This window comes from Callorhinus ursinus, unplaced genomic scaffold (genome assembly GCF_003265705.2).
Source record: "Callorhinus ursinus isolate GAN/ISIS: 27379988/994484 unplaced genomic scaffold, GSC_fseal_2.0 scaffold3, whole genome shotgun sequence".
Classification (NCBI taxonomy): Eukaryota; Metazoa; Chordata; class Mammalia; order Carnivora; family Otariidae; genus Callorhinus; species Callorhinus ursinus.
Genome location: NW_027397065.1, coordinates 13827900 through 13843238, shown reverse-complemented (window position 1 = coordinate 13843238; position 15339 = coordinate 13827900). Strand labels below are relative to the sequence as shown.

Genomic DNA, 15339 nt, shown 5'->3' with positions numbered 1-15339 from the left:
TTAATTCCAGTGGAATCCTGATTTTACTCAAGAAGACAATGTGTCCAGATAGAAGAATCACCTCTCAGAGTCCCTTGCAACTCATTCTGGCCTGACTGAATTCATTGGGTGGGAAAACTTTGTAAAACCCTAAGCTGGAATGTTTCTTTTTACCTTTTTCTCTCCCCTCACTTCCCCCTTCTTCCTGCCTACAATGTGAACTTGATGCCTAGGGGTGCAGAAATCATTTTGTATTAGGAGGAAAGCCATATGCCAAGGGTGCTGAGCAGAAAGATAGAGGCGGCCTGGGTCCTGGATAGCACTGAAGAGTGCTGTAGCAAACCTGGCCTGTCCTGTTTCTAGACTTCTTGTTGCATGAGAAAATAGTGGCCCCCTCATGTGGTTAGACCATTGTACCTAGGTTTCTCTGACAGTTGAGTGTCACAGATCAAAAGTGGGAAAGCGCTGAAACCCTCCCAGATGGACCCTGGCCCTGGACAACCGAAGCATCCACTCTATGAAGAATCACTGATTCCTCGCTTTCTCTAATTTTTCACATATCTGTCAGAAAATTCTGTCTGTTTTACCCTCCAAAACAAATGCCACGTTCAGTCACTTCACTCCATAAGCACTGCCACTAGCCTGGCCCAAGCCACCCTCATTTCTTGCCCGCACCACTGCAATGACCTCCTAAGTGGTCATTGATAGGGAATTTATCATCAACGTCTCACTAACAACATGTGACTGTCCTCTGTGTCCTCCTCTCTGTAACGTACTCACAACATACACTCGAGCTTTATGGAGCATACATCAGATCAGAACCTCCTGATGAATTCCCACTGCACTGGAGGAAAAGCCTAAACTCCGTACAAGAGGCTCAAAGTCTTTGCCTGATCTGACCGTTTTCTACTCTACTTACCTCCTTTGTCACTGTCCTCAAGCCATGCTAGTCAGTCAGCCCAACCTCAGAACCCTCGCACTTGCTGTTCCCTTGTCTGGAGATACTCTATCCAAAGATGTCCTCATGATTTTCTCCTTTTTTCAAATAATATTATTTTCAGTTTAAATGCATCTCCTTGGCAAGGACTCTCCTGACCACTTAGATCAATGAGTTCCAATCCCCAGCTACACTTTCTTTCTACTTCAACACCTCATTTTATTTCCTTCATAGCATTTATCATTTACCTTGTCCATTCAATTTATTTTTTTGACCTGGTTGTCTCTTCCCACATATCTTACCACCGTACATTCAATGCCTAGAACAGTGCCTGGCACTTAGCAAGTGCTCAATAAATGGGAGCTCATTAAATTGATCATATTTCTCAATTCTCCAAACAGACTTGTTCCCACCTCCTGGATTTGAGTCATGCTGTTTCTTGGGTAATGTATACATACTTTCACTTCCTTTCTCTCAACCCAAATCTTACTTGCATTTCCTTCTGGTCTCAGATCAAGACTCACCTCCTTTGAGAAGTCTTCTGTATCTCAGCTTTCTGTGTCATGACCATCCTTCCCCCTAGCACAACAACATACCTGTCTCAACACAGTCACATGCTGCTCTCTTCTCCTAGTCATTCTCCCTCTAGTTGTTTATGCCTCAGCATTCTGTGTTCTCATCTTGACTGAAATTTCCTTAAGAAATAGCAGAGCTTCTCCTTCTAAGTTTCCATGGTTTATTGAGCTTTTCATAAATGACTGCTGAAATGTGCTCCTGGCAAAGAGATGTAACCCATAAGGAAAGTATCACAAAAGACTATACAGCTAGAGCGATGTCTTACCTTGTTTTACCACCACGAGTTCTGTATGTGCTTTTATAAAACCCTTCAAAACCATTGGCTAACTTGGCCTGGAAGTTGATAGCCACAGAGTATCTCAAATCAGCCATTAGTTTCTCTGGAACCAACAGTGCAATTTGTTGATGAGCAGGGTAACTCAAAACATTCAGCTTTTTTCCTGGTTTCCTGTATCTCAAATCTTCCTCTGATTGAAGGATGACATTCATGACTTCAAGGTCTTTGCTGTGCAAAATGATATATTGAGTGGCATCTCTAACCAAGACTTCAATCTTCTCAGAACCAACGAAGTCCAACGAGGTGAGATTTGGATGGACCAAAAGGTCATAGTGGAGGGGAATTACCATGGTGGGGAGCCTTAGCTTGTTCCAAGGAAATGGTTCCCCATTGGTGGCTACAGGGAAAGCCCCAGGGTCCTTATTGAATGGATCAGTAGATGACATTGAAAGTTGAGAACAAATGCACATTTTGGGCATGATGGTTGAGCAGTAAAATCCCATGTAAATATTAAATAGCAGTTTTCTGCATGGATTAGCCATTGCAGAAGAATGGATACTAAATCTATTCTCCAGAAGACAAATTAATATCCAGGCTAAGTCTCATAATTCTCTACAGCACTGTACCAGCTCCAGTTACATCACACAGGTTCTGAATGATATATTTCAATAAGTGGATTTGATCTAGAAGGAAGAAAAAACATTCGTAGCATGTAGAAAAAGAATTCAATTAATAAATCTTTAAAAAATAAAAGTATATATATGAATGGAGAAAACCTGCTTTCATAGAATCAAGCCAAATAACCACACCATAAAATGGAAATTGAGCTATTATTTGGTTATTACAAAAAAATCCTGTAGAGGCCAAATGAAAGGACTCTGCCTTAAAATTGCACGTATAGAATTCCCTCTGCATTCCTATGCAATGAACATCAGGCAGGTATGTAAATTCATTGCATGTTAAATGTTTTTAACATTTGGCTACATCATTCTGGCTGTATCCTGGACACCCGAAAATAAGCTGCACAGGTGGTTTCTATTTTGTTTTGAGTCACAAAGAAACTATATTCTTTGGATCCCAGTTTAATTATTAATGGCATTGAACTTCACCTCTTTCAATGAATAACATCATCTGAATGGTTTTATTCTATGGCTGTTGGTGGAAAGGATGCTGGTCAAGGTATATTTCCAATATACCAAAGCTATAGAAATAAAATTGAGTTTATAATATTCTTAATGAGAATATTTAAAAAATTGTTTTGGTGTTCTTCATCTTAGGCTACCTTTGAAAATGCAATTAAATCAAACTGAATTTACTGCCTCTAAATAGAACTAAGATGATTTTTTTCTTATTAGAAGGGTAAAATTACAAAATATAAAGTTAGGACAAACAATACCATTAGTTTAGGTGATTCAACTCTGACTCTCACCCTGCCACCTGCCTCTACTTACCTCCTCCCAGCTCCAACTCAGCCCATGAATGGTTTCCTTTCTTTTTTTTTTCATTAGCAAGCTCTTTAGAATTAATTATCCCAACAGTTACTTTAATTTTCCAATTTGTAATATTACTGCAGACAAGCAGGTATTGTTAAAGGAACAAGAAGAAGAATGGTAAAATAAGACATTTCAAAGCCAAGATAAGGAAACAACTTAAGGGTCCATCAATGGATGAACAAATAAAGGTGATGTGGTATACATACCTGCAATGGGATGTTATTCGGCCATGAGATAGAAGGAAATCCTGCCATTTGCAATAACATGGGTGGAACTTGAGGACATCATGCTAAGTGAAATAAGTCAGACAGAGAGAGACAAATAAATACTATATATCATGTATGTGTGAAATCTAAAAAAGGTGAACTCAGAGAAACACAGTGGAGTGGCAGTTACCAGGAGTTGTGCAGTGGGGGAAATGGGTACAAACTTCCAACTGGAAGATTTAACAAGTTCTAGGGATCTAATGTACAGCATGGTGATTACAGATAATCATACTGTATCTTGCACTTGAATGTTGAATAGATTCTCAATGTCCTCACAAAAGAGTAGATTCGTAACTTTCTCACCACAAAAAAGAAGTGGTAATTATGAAATGGGATGGAGGTGTTAGCTAATGCTATGGAGGTAGTCATTTTGCAATATATAAATGTATCAAATCAAGGTGTTGTACACTTTACCTTTTTTTTAAAGATTTTATTTATTTATTTATTTATTTATTTATTTATTTATTTGACCGAGACATAGAGAGCAAAAGCAGGAGGAGCAGCAGAGGGAGAGGGAGAAGCAGGCTCCCCGCTGAGTGTGGAGCCTAATGCAGAGCTCCATCCTTGGACCCTGAGATCATGACCTAAGCCAAAGGCAGATGCTTAACTGACTGAGCCACCCAGGCGCCCAAGGTGTTGTACCCTTTAAATTTACACAGTTACAATGTCAGTTATATCTCAATAAACCTGGGGAAGATTTTATTAATTAAAAAAATAATGACACTTCTATCTTTTTCAGATAAGCATTAAATTATGGCTGGGGCGCCTGGGTGGTTCAGTCTGTTGAGTGTCTAACTCTTGGTTTCAGCTCAGGTCATGATCTCGGGGTCTTGAGATTGAGTCCCACATCAGGCTCCACGCTCAGTGGAGGTCTGCTGGAGATTCTCTCTTCCTCTTCCTCTGCCCCTCCTCCTGGGTGCTCTTTCTCTCTTCTCTCTCTCTCAAATAAATAAATCTGAAAAAAATTTATGGCTACCAAATCTCAGTGTTCCAAGAACCTGTGACACACAAAACCGTAATTGGTCTATTTGCTTAAATTTCTTGAATGTTTGAAAAATGAAAATGTTTGAAAAATTGCTTATTTGATAGCTGATAGGCTTGGGAATCAGAGTGCTTGGATTCTAATACTAGTTCCAGCATACTTACCGAAATGACTTTGGGCAAATTTTCTTATTTTTTGGACAAAAGTTTCCTCATCTTATAAAATAGTGTACTAATCATACCATCCTCAATTTAGGAAGATTAAATGAGGGGCGCCTGGGTGGCTCAGTCAGTTAAACGTCTGCCTTTGGCTCAGGTCACGATCTCAGGGTTCTGGGATCCAGCTCTGCATCGGGCTCCCTGCTCAGCGGGGAGTCTGCTTCTCCCACTGCCTCTGTGCTCTCTCTCTCTCTGTCTCAAATAAATGGATAAAATCTTTTAAAAAAAGAGAAAGAATTCATGTGAAGAATTTGGCATAGCACCACAATTAGCATATACAAAGCACATAAAAGCATATACAAAGCACATAATGTTAAATATTAAATTATTATTGTGATTATTATTACTTGAATTTTCTGGCATAGATTAAGGATTATTTCTGTCCCCACTTGTAGCAGACACACTCCAAGAAAGCTGTATTTTACTGGTAAGACTGAAGAGAAATGTCTTGTTATTTATTCATATTCATATAGACTTTACCTTTAGATCTAGTAAGGACTTGAAAGGCCAGTATGTCTTTGGTGTCCTGATAAAGAAACTGAGGGGAAGTGATTTTCCCGAAATCACATGGCAAGTTTCAAGCAAAATTGGGACGAAAATACAGCCCTTGACCCTTAGTCTAGGGGACTTTCCTTTATATTCAATAGCACGTCAGTGAACAAATCCTGGGATCCAAGATGGGCAGCAAATGTTTGGTAAAGGCTAAAAGATATCCGGAAGACACTGAGTCAGTAAAGCAGAAGGGTTCTTAAGTCAAGTCCCAACCTTAACCTCACATACATTCCGAGGCAGCAGTGCAAGATTCACCCCCTTTCCCCAGAGCCTCGCCTTACAGGACAAGATCTCCTCACTATAGCAGTTTTATACCTTAAGTTCCCAGAATTATTCTCACTGGTAAGTTCTGAGTTTTAAGAAAAATAGAAGAGAAATGTTGATGTGTTACCTTAATCCACGCTGTTGCAGATTTGAATGAAGGGGAATTTACTTTTGATTTCACTTTCTGTTCCTGTAAGACCCGGAACTTGGCATACTTACTGATTACAGCACTGGCTGGTTCATTATAGTATAGACGAATGGTGCTTAGGACAAGAGCTTTAGCCCAAAAAGCACAAGACTCACCCCTGCTTCAAGCCCTCCTCCATCATCTGTGACTGGACCATATAATTGTTTTGATTCTGTCCCTCTCCAGCTTGTTACGAAGTCCTTTTGATTCTGCACTTTCAATCTCTTTCTATCCAAATTTTAAAAAATTCCCACAGTCATTAAAGTAGTCTAGGTCCTCTGTACTCCTCAGAATGGCCTTCGAGTAAGTCTCCATGGCTCCTCAAGGCCAGGTCCGGCAGTTTACTGGTCTGATGCCAGGCAGCAGATTCATCCTTTACGCTACTGCTTGATCATACCCCTCCCAGCTTCAAACCTTACCGTGGTTTCCTCCTGTTTACACAGAGACGCTGGTCCCCATGTGGAGACCATGGGGGGCCAACTGGCAGCCTATGCGCCACAGGGACTCTCTCATGCTCTGCCTGGTTGTTTAGATCCTAGTGCATTAAAGGGCAATGCACCCATACAAGTGTTATTCTCAAGGGAAACATACCAAGCTTGATTCTTACTGTCTGACAGACCTTCCTCATATTCTGGTATTCATGCTTCGTCCTGCTGTGCATTGGGGTTTGCAACCTGTGCTTTGCCTCAACATTCAAGTGCTGCCATGATTAGATCCTAGTTAACTCTCAAGCCTTAATTTTTTTTCTCTTGCGGTATTTTTACATGTCAACCTGGATAAATGATTTGATAAAGCAGAGGAGCAAATGTCCAGGAGGTAGCCTCCCCCGAGGGCTAGAGGCACAGGGTTGAATGGGGACCCTCAGGGTGGTGTTTCGTGTAGTTAGAGGGGCACCATGGGGTGGGGAGGTTGGCTGGAAACAGATGGGGGGGAAGGGGACAGAGAAGAGGAGGCACCGCTGGCTGACTCTTGGGTATCTAATTCTGCAGCAGGGGAAGAAAGGGGCAAAGGATGTAGAGGAAACTGGGGGTATTTTGGTGACATCCCCTGTCACAGGTCCCAGCTCAGTGTGTGTGTGTGTTCTCAGAACTCTGCCCCGCCCACGAGAACAGAAGCAATGAGGGAGAAGGAGAAAACAGAGTTCTGGGATTGGGCTGCAGAGTCCTAGAAGACAAAGTTGGGCAAGGTCCAGGTGACTTCACAGCTTATTACTTAGAACTGTTTCTCACCAAAAAGGGTTTCTAATTTTCTTTTCCTGATAACAGAATAAGCTTTGGGATGTTTGTGGCTCAGGATATTCACATATCTCACTCTTTCACTTTGCTATGGAAATTCTGTGTCCTAAGATGGCCAACCAGGCCAGGGAGAGAGTCCCAGTCCCTGCCCCCGGGCTCTTCTGGGTTCTTCTCCCTGCCCCGCTTTGCGCACGCGCCAAAAGTGCCAAGTATGCGGAAGGAGAAGTGTATGACTTGCCCCCTTTGTGCTCAGAGCTCAGACCTTTGGAGACCACTCTCCTCTGAGCCTGCTGGCAGTAAATAAACCTCCTATCCTCCACGATCTCCGGGTGCCGCTTGGTTCTTCCAACGGGCGATCCAGTCCGGGTTCCATAACAACTTCACCCTGGGTTTCTGAACTGTCCCTCGCTCAGACTCTCCTTGCTGGCTCTCTCTCAAACAGGAGCACTTCTGGGGCGCCTGGGTGGCTCAATCTGTTAAGCTCAGCTCAGCTCATGATCTCAGGGTCCTAGGATCTAGCCCCGTGTCTGGCACCCCACTCAATGAGGAGTCTGCTTGTCCCTCTCCCTTTACCCCTCCCCCTGCTTGTGCTCTCTCTCTAACAAATAAATAAAATCTTTAAAAAATAAAATAAAATAAAAACAGGAACACTCCTACCTGAATCCACCCTTGACTGCCACCACCCAGTGTCTTATCACCTCAGCCTGCTTAATTGTTTCCTTCTTAGCATTTGTCAACTTCTGATATTATATTGTTGTATTGATGTATTTGTTTGTTTCATCTGTCTCTCCACTAGAACATAAGCTTCTTGCAGGCAGGGAGTGTGGCTACTTCGCTCACTCCCGAATGCCGAGCCTAGAGCAGAGCCTGGCCTCTCAGTTCATACCTGCTGACTGAGTGAATGTATTTGCAGTATTTTCCGGTTTTTTTCTTTTTTCTTTTCATATTGCCCCATACTCGCTCCATGCTTCAGGCAGAACTTTGCACTGATGGATGTGCCCAGCATGTCCCCATCTTCCTGAAGATGCATTCTATGTGTGAGACATCTCTCTCAGTATCCCCCGTGTAAACCTACTTGTCACAAGGCACATGCCACCTTGGAAGTGACATAGAGGCTCCTTTCCAGTCCCTAACTATAGGCATTTGTTCAGTTAGTACTACTGACCCTTACCTTCTGCTCACAGGTTTGTGCTTCCTGTTCCTCCTTAAACCATCACCTCCTGAAGGCCAGGGGCCAAACACCATGCCTCCACCTCTTCCCAGTACCTCACAGGGTGCGTGTGCCTCATAGACACTCAACCAATGGGTGACAATGAAGAGCGAAAATTAATTTTCCCAAGAGTTGAAACTTACTTGCAAAAATGTTCAGATTTTTACTAATTTTTATTTTTTTAAAGATTTTATTTATTTGAGAGTGAGAGAGAGTGTGAGAAACAGCATGAGAGGGGAGAGGGTCAGAGGGAGAAGCAGGCTCCCCCCGGAGTCCCTGAGGCAGGACTCCATCCCACAACTCTGGGATCATGACCTGAGCCAAAGGCAGTCGCTTAGCCAACTGAGCCACCCAGGAGCTCGAGATTTTTACTAATTTTTAAATGGAGAAATTTCTCAAATGTATTATAGATGTTTCCGTCCCCTTAGGGTGTTCTCGACAGATTGGAACTTCAATGACTCAAGTTTTGTTTTGTTTTGTTTTGTTTTTTAATTACAAACTGGACCTAGAATTAAGAGAATTGAACATGCCATCTTCTTAAAATAAGTCACTTCCTTATGTCCAAATTAGAGACAGTAATACTTTTCTTAATTGTTACAGAGGGTTATTGTCAATGTCAGAATCAATTTGAGAGTGAAAATCAGTTTATAAATGTTTTATACTTTAAAGTTGTTTACATGCATACTACCTTGATAATAATAATCAGTGATTATGTTATGTTGTAATAAAATGCTGCCCTTGAGGCCAATGACATGTAATAAATAACCCGGTGTTGCTGTATCTTTTTGAGTTCTTGTGGGTACTCTACAAAGTTTATTTCAGTTCCTCCATTATTATCAGATTTTTATTTACTTCCTATTGTTACCTTCAACTATCCCCAACGTCCACCCTAGACCTGTTTCAAGATTGTTCCTTCTAGAGTGCTACAAGCTAGGGGGCGCCTGGGTGGCTCAGTGGGTTAAGTGGCTGCTTTGGGCTCAGGTCATGATCCCAGGGTCTTGGGATCCAGTCCTGCCTCAGGCTCCCCGCTCAGTGGGGAGTCTGCTTCTCCCTCTGCCCCTCCCCCTGCTCGCGTGGGCGCACACTCTCTCACAAATAAAAGTGCTACACGCTGAAAAATGAACAAATAAAGCTAGTTGGACATAATTATTTCCTAATGCTGTGTTGTAGGTGGTGAGATTTTGGAATAAACGAACTGAAAAATAGCCACCGGACAGATGACACGTTACTGAATCTCCTCCCTGTTTTGCTAGCGTGGCTGTTGAATTCTCTCCCCTTAACATAGGTACCTCTTGACCTTTGTCGGTGCCTGATGCTATCACTCTGCATACCCAGACAGCTGACACTTTTGAAAACCACTTCCTCTTCTCCACCTTTCATCTCTTTTCAAAAGGATCTCTAAAAATCTGTTGAGATCTCTAAAATTCTTCACAGAATGATTGCTATGCCTCTGTTTATTTTCAAATAAATAGAGGCAGAATCTATAAAATGGTTTTATTAAAAAAAGAAAGCTTCTGATAGTACAAAGACCCAGGGCCTATGCAAAATATGGAGAGAGAGGGTGGGGACACGGAATTCACCTAGTAAACACATTCTGTAGCTTCTTTTAAAACTCCCCGAGTTTCAACAGAAAACGGGGAAAGTGTAATGGCAGAATTTTAAACCAGCAACAGACAGGAAGATGGTTTTTCAAAAACTGGTATCTTTAGTATGCCTTCCACAATATTTATTAAAAACAAAAACAGAAGAATGCAACAATAAAAATCTTACACTGCTAAAGGAGAACAGAATATTAAGCAGAGCTGACATCAGACAACTGAAATTGCACCACATTTAAAATTTTTATTTAATAGCCAAATGAAAAATTCTGGCGCTTCTGTCATTTTCTGAATATTACCTAAATAACTGATGACACATTTTCAAACAGGAAAATGGCTGCAAAAGAAACCAGAGTGGTTCTGAGCTTCTTAAATACTTTATTTCAAAAGGAAATTTTAAGGCTTCCAAATGATTAAACCACCTAATTAAACCAAAACACATTTCTTGGCTTCCTACTATTTAAGGATAGAGCTTAAATGTCCATAAGAACTTCTACTCTGGCCAAGATAGAGTTGGGACTGGGATTTATCCTCTCACTTGAGACAACCAAAAAATGGACACAGGACAGTTTGAGAGACAAAGAATATCAGGCAACTGGAAGCAGCAGCGATGATACCAGAAGAGAAGGAAACAAATGAGGTCAGCCCTGCGATTGTCCCAGTTCACTGCCTTGAGGGATTCCATGCACCTGTGCCGGGAGGGGCACCACAGGCAAAGCCCAGCAGACATTTTCTGTTGAGGAGACGCAGCTGAGATTCTGGGAAAGCAAGGAAACTTGAGTTCATAGGAAAAGTACTGAGAGGACAGAGCTATGAAAGAGAGAGAGAGGGAGAGAGAAAGAGAGAGAGAGAGAACGTGCTGTGGAGATCTGCCGAAGGTTCCGCTTGACTATTCAGCTGACCATTGATCAGCACATGCATGTGCGGAAAATGCATAAGCCAGAGACAGAAACACTGGCAAGGATTAGAGGTAATGGTACCTGGCTCCCACACGCAGGCAGAAACAACCCCTGCATCCACCAGTCCGACTGGAAAACCTCAAGATCAACACGCCAACAAGTAGAGTACCCGGAGGGGTCTTGCCTCAGTGGGAAGGAGCAACGGCCCTACAGAAAGCATGGCTTCAGCCCTGTCTCCCAAATCTTAAAAGCAAGATCCAAAAGGATCAAATTGTTTTCAAGTAACTTAACTGTGTCCCAGCACAAAGCTCAAGAAAATTTTAGTAATTAAAAAAATCACCACCCAACCGGTGAAAAAGGTGAGTAGTGGTTTTTTTTTTTTAATAAGCTGTTTTTTTCAGTCATTGCAGTAAGAGGCAATGCACACCACGGAGACAGGTGGACATCTCAGAAGGAAAATGCTGGGAGGAACTTCTTAGAGGATGTGTCAGGTGATTGAGAAGGGCTTCATGAAGCAGGGCCTTGTCTTGGTTCAAATGATCTCAGGAGTGGGAGTAATTCTATAACAGGGTGTCTTAATAAGGATGGAAGAGTAGACTAAGGCTGTAATCTGTAAAGAGACACCGGTCACTCCTGTTGGTTAGGATATGGAGGTGTCATTTTTGGTCATTTTGTGCCGATGACAATGTTCACATTTTGCCTGTGTTCAGACATGATTATGAAGTCAGCCTTTTTTGGTCTTCGTCCATCATAACCATAGAGTGGTTTTGTCTGATGCCACTCTGTGAAATTGTTTGTGTTCAACAACAGGTCAACACAGAGGCCTGGCTGTGGGTACCAGGTCAGCTCTTGGGTGGCAGGGACTGCTTTGCTCTTTCTCATTATGCTCAGCTGGTCTTGGACTCAGATTTTGCCTCCCTTGGTCCTGTGAGGCTGTCAAAAGCTTAGCTCAGCCTCTGTTTCTTTTTTCCTCCCCTGCTGCAAAAGAATCCTTAAATGCCTCTTGGATTTCCACCCTCTCTAGACTCTTGCCTCAGTAACTCTTAATCTTTGATGCTTTAAAGATGTTTTCATATTTTGTCAGTGTTTATAGTTGTCTTCACTGCGAGTGCAGGTCCAATTACATAGTGTGCCATTATTGTGTTTAGAAGGACCCTCTCTTCTGCCCTAGTTCCCCCCACCCCAAAGACTTCCCTAAGCCTCAGAAAGGGTCTTACTAGAGCTTTTGCCTGGACCCCATCCTCATTTAAGAACTGTTTCAATCCAGCTAGATATCTGAACACCTTACAGTAGTTCCACAAAGCTGATGGTCAGACGATTGAGTAGTTTTCACTCCACTTGTGTTTAGTCCTCTCTAATGCAACACACATCATGCCCTTCAGCTTTCTCCCTGAACAATCCAGAGTACTATCTGATCATGTTCTTTATATACAAATGTAGCCACTAACAAGCCCCAACCCCAACTCCTTTTTCCTCCTCTGTCGCTCTTCCTGTGACCCTCCCCCCCTTTTTTTAAGATTTATTTATTTTAGAGAGAGAGAGAGCGAGTGGGGGAGGGGCAGAGGGAGAGAATCTCAAGCAGATTCCCCGCCAAGCATGGAGCCCCACACGGGGTTCAATCTCACGACCCTGAGATTATACCTGAGCTGAAATCAAGAGTCGGACACTTAACAGACTGCGCCACCAGGTGCCCCATAGTGACTCTCTTCTATGAAAATTCTGTACCCACCTGTTACCCTCTAATAAATCTGTACACTAAGTAAAAGTGGGTGGGCTCAGGGTTATACTTCTGAAAATATGTTTAGTAAGCTAATTCCCAATTTTTATTTAAGAGGAAATAGAGGCTTTTTCTTTCCACTGATGTCCTATGTTGGTACCTCCCTCAAGCCAAAAACTGGTACCAAACAAGTCAGTGTGCAGTAGGAGATGATGGGAATATTTTTAAAATAAAGTCACCAACTAGGGCGCCTGGGTGGCTCAGTTGGTTAAGCGACTGCCTTCGGCTCAGGTCATGATCCTGGAGTCCCGGGATCGAGTCCCACATCGGGCTCCCTGCTCGGCGGGGAGTCTGCTTCTCCCTCTGGCCCTCTTCCCTCTCGTGTTCTCTATCTCTCATTCTCTCTCTCTCAAATAAATAAATAAAATCTTTAAAAAAAATAAAGTCACCAACTAAAGAAGCCATGGATTATAGTTTTAAGGGCATTTATGTGCACTTTAACACTTAGCTCTCTGAATTTTATTGAAATTATCAAAATAGACTGGTCACCTTATCCTCAAAGCAAGGCAACCTTGAGTAACCCTAGGATTTTCAATTCTACATCAATGTCATCTAGTAGCCAAACAACAAACTCTCTTGAGAGAAGAGAACAAAAGCAGTGGTAGCCTCATCTAGTGGTGACATGTGTAACTGCAGAGAATCATTTGTCCTCGCACTTACCCTTTATGCAGACATACATCCTGTGGCAAATTACACAATCCAAAAAGCAATTAGACCCATTTATCTAATGCACAAACCAGACCTAAGAGAATCAGATTTATAGATAGGATTGGATTTCTGATAAGTTGAGGACTAGGGGTCAAAACTCATAGGATTCCAATAAATCAAATTTGGATACTTGAATATGCTTTGGAGGTACAGCCTTTGTTCTATCAGTGAGAACATTAGCAATGGAGTAGCTGGGCCTCCCTCTATACCTGTACTGGTTGGGTGTTTTAAGGTTAGTTACACTTTTTAAATAGAAAACTTTCTACAAGATGCAGATCTTGAAGGCTTTTCCTCTGTCTGTAAGAATATTCAGAAGCCTTTTCCATTATTTGGATAAGTATTTCACTCGTATAAAAGATAAAAGGAGGATCAAGGAGGCCGCATTACAGTTGAAGGGGAAGGAATGCAGCTGTTCTGTCAGGGACCAGATCCTCACGGAGCCAGTGGTATAATTCACACCTGTTAATTATTGACTAAAAGACCACAGACAGAGGGTGCCTGGGTGGTTCAGTCGATTAAGGGTCTGACCTCTGCTCAGGTCATGATCCCAGGGTCCTGGGATCGAGCCCTGCATTCGGCGCCCTGCTCAGCTGGGAGTCCGCTTCTCCCTCTGACCCTCTCCCCTGTTCGTGAACGCACGCTCTCTCTCTCTCAAAAATAAACAAATAAAACCTTAAAAAAAGAGAGAAAAGACCATAGAAAGAGTTCCAGAAAAAGAGCACAGAAGGTAAACTAAAATAAAATATTAGCTTTAATCCGGGATTTGTTCTTTTTTTTTCCTAGAGGGAAATATATTTTTTATTTTTACCTCCAAAGTACATTTTTTGTCATTAAAAATATTTTGCCAAAGAAAAGATACTTCAGTTTTCTCCTCCGTTTCCTTCTCCCTTTTTTCTTAATTGGGCAACCAGGTTTATCAAATGGACACAAGTCAATGAGAGTTGAAATAAGAGTTCCCCTCCTGCTCTTGCTCTTCATTTTTCGACCTCCTGCATTTTTCTGGTCTTTTCTAGGACCAGTGGGGGAGGTAGGCAACTGGAAGAAAAGAGACAAAATCCTTTTATTTCTCTGGTACTGCCCATCCAGCGTTCTCTTGGTCATTGACGTTTTCTATGTGACATGCTTATATGTTTCTCTCTTGTGGATTTTTTCTTAATGTTTTTACCTCTCTGCTCAATTCCCAAGTATCTTTCAAATTACTAGCTTAGATTTTCATATATCCTGAGATTTCTGAGAAGAGAATTTTATAGTTTTAACCTACATCTAATTAAGTCACTTAAAAAAAAACTAGTATTGTTCCCTTGTCCAACCTATCAAAACTTTCCAATATTCTAAGGAAATTACTTTTGAACTTGCATCCTCAAGAGACCCAAATCCAAACTATCAGGTATAATAGAATTGAGAAGCAGAATTCCTTTTCAAAGTATTGTATCCCTCCCAGAGTTTATACAAGTCTCATTTGTAATTGATTGACCCTTAACATTTTGCTTTGCACTTTTATGTTGTGAAAAATAACCCTACATCCTTCTACCACAGCGGAAATATGATTTCTGTTTATCCTTTGATGGAATATTTCTGTGCAATTTGTAGCAACCTGATGGACATAAAGGGAAGCGAAGCAAATCGGAGACTTTTCCACTATCATCTCTTCTGTACTGAGAAAAATGTCATTTTCAATGCACATTCACTTTCCTTGAAGTGCTCAGAACATCAAGTTATTACTTTTAGCGAAGAAGGAAGCACCTGTTTGCTAATCTGAAGAAAACTAGGAAGACACAAGGGTTCTACATGTTTAGCATAAGTTAAATAACTTTCAGCTCAGCTCTTCTATTAAAACTAAGGCAACCTCACCACTTTGGAAGGTAACAGTGTCAAATCACAACCACTTACACACAGGTGAGAGCATTGTTCATTTCACAGCTGTTTGTTATGTATACATTTCTGTGGAGTGCTACCAGGGATTGTAACAACTCTTGCCCTCATTTGAAGCATCTTGTGTCCATGTAAATGTGAATCCGTGTATGTGTATGAGTGTTTCTACGTTATAAAAATCACAATAATATATGCCCAGTAAAAAATCGAAGTCGTTAAGCGTCTGCCTTCGGCTTAGGTCATGATCCCAGGGTCCTGGGATCGAGTCCCACATCGGGCTCCCTGCTCAGCGGGAAGCCTGCTTCTCCC

At 41.8% G+C, this 15339-nt stretch overlaps 1 protein-coding gene across 6 annotated transcripts in view; it reads right to left on the bottom strand.

The window, feature by feature from the left end:
• Positions 1 to 6136, bottom strand: part of ERAP2 (endoplasmic reticulum aminopeptidase 2) — a 42917-nt gene extending 36781 nt beyond the window's left edge. The window contains exons 1-5 of one of the 6 annotated variants that reach the window (XM_073888398.1): positions 5672 to 5715; positions 5209 to 5430; positions 4675 to 4944; positions 3469 to 3551; positions 1758 to 2452 (exon numbers count right to left, since the gene is read on the bottom strand). In XM_073888398.1, coding sequence (XP_073744499.1) covers positions 1758 to 2311 — 554 coding nt within the window. In that variant the 5' untranslated portion in view covers positions 2312 to 2452; positions 3469 to 3551; positions 4675 to 4944; positions 5209 to 5430; positions 5672 to 5715. Of the gene's footprint in view, positions 1 to 1757; positions 2453 to 3468; positions 3552 to 4674; positions 4945 to 5208; positions 5431 to 5671; positions 5819 to 5847 lie in introns of those variants that run through there. The other 5 variants (XM_025866829.2, XM_025866830.2, XM_025866832.2 and 2 more) reach the window with 5 other exon arrangements.
• Between the last annotated feature and the right edge of the window lie 9203 nt (positions 6137 to 15339).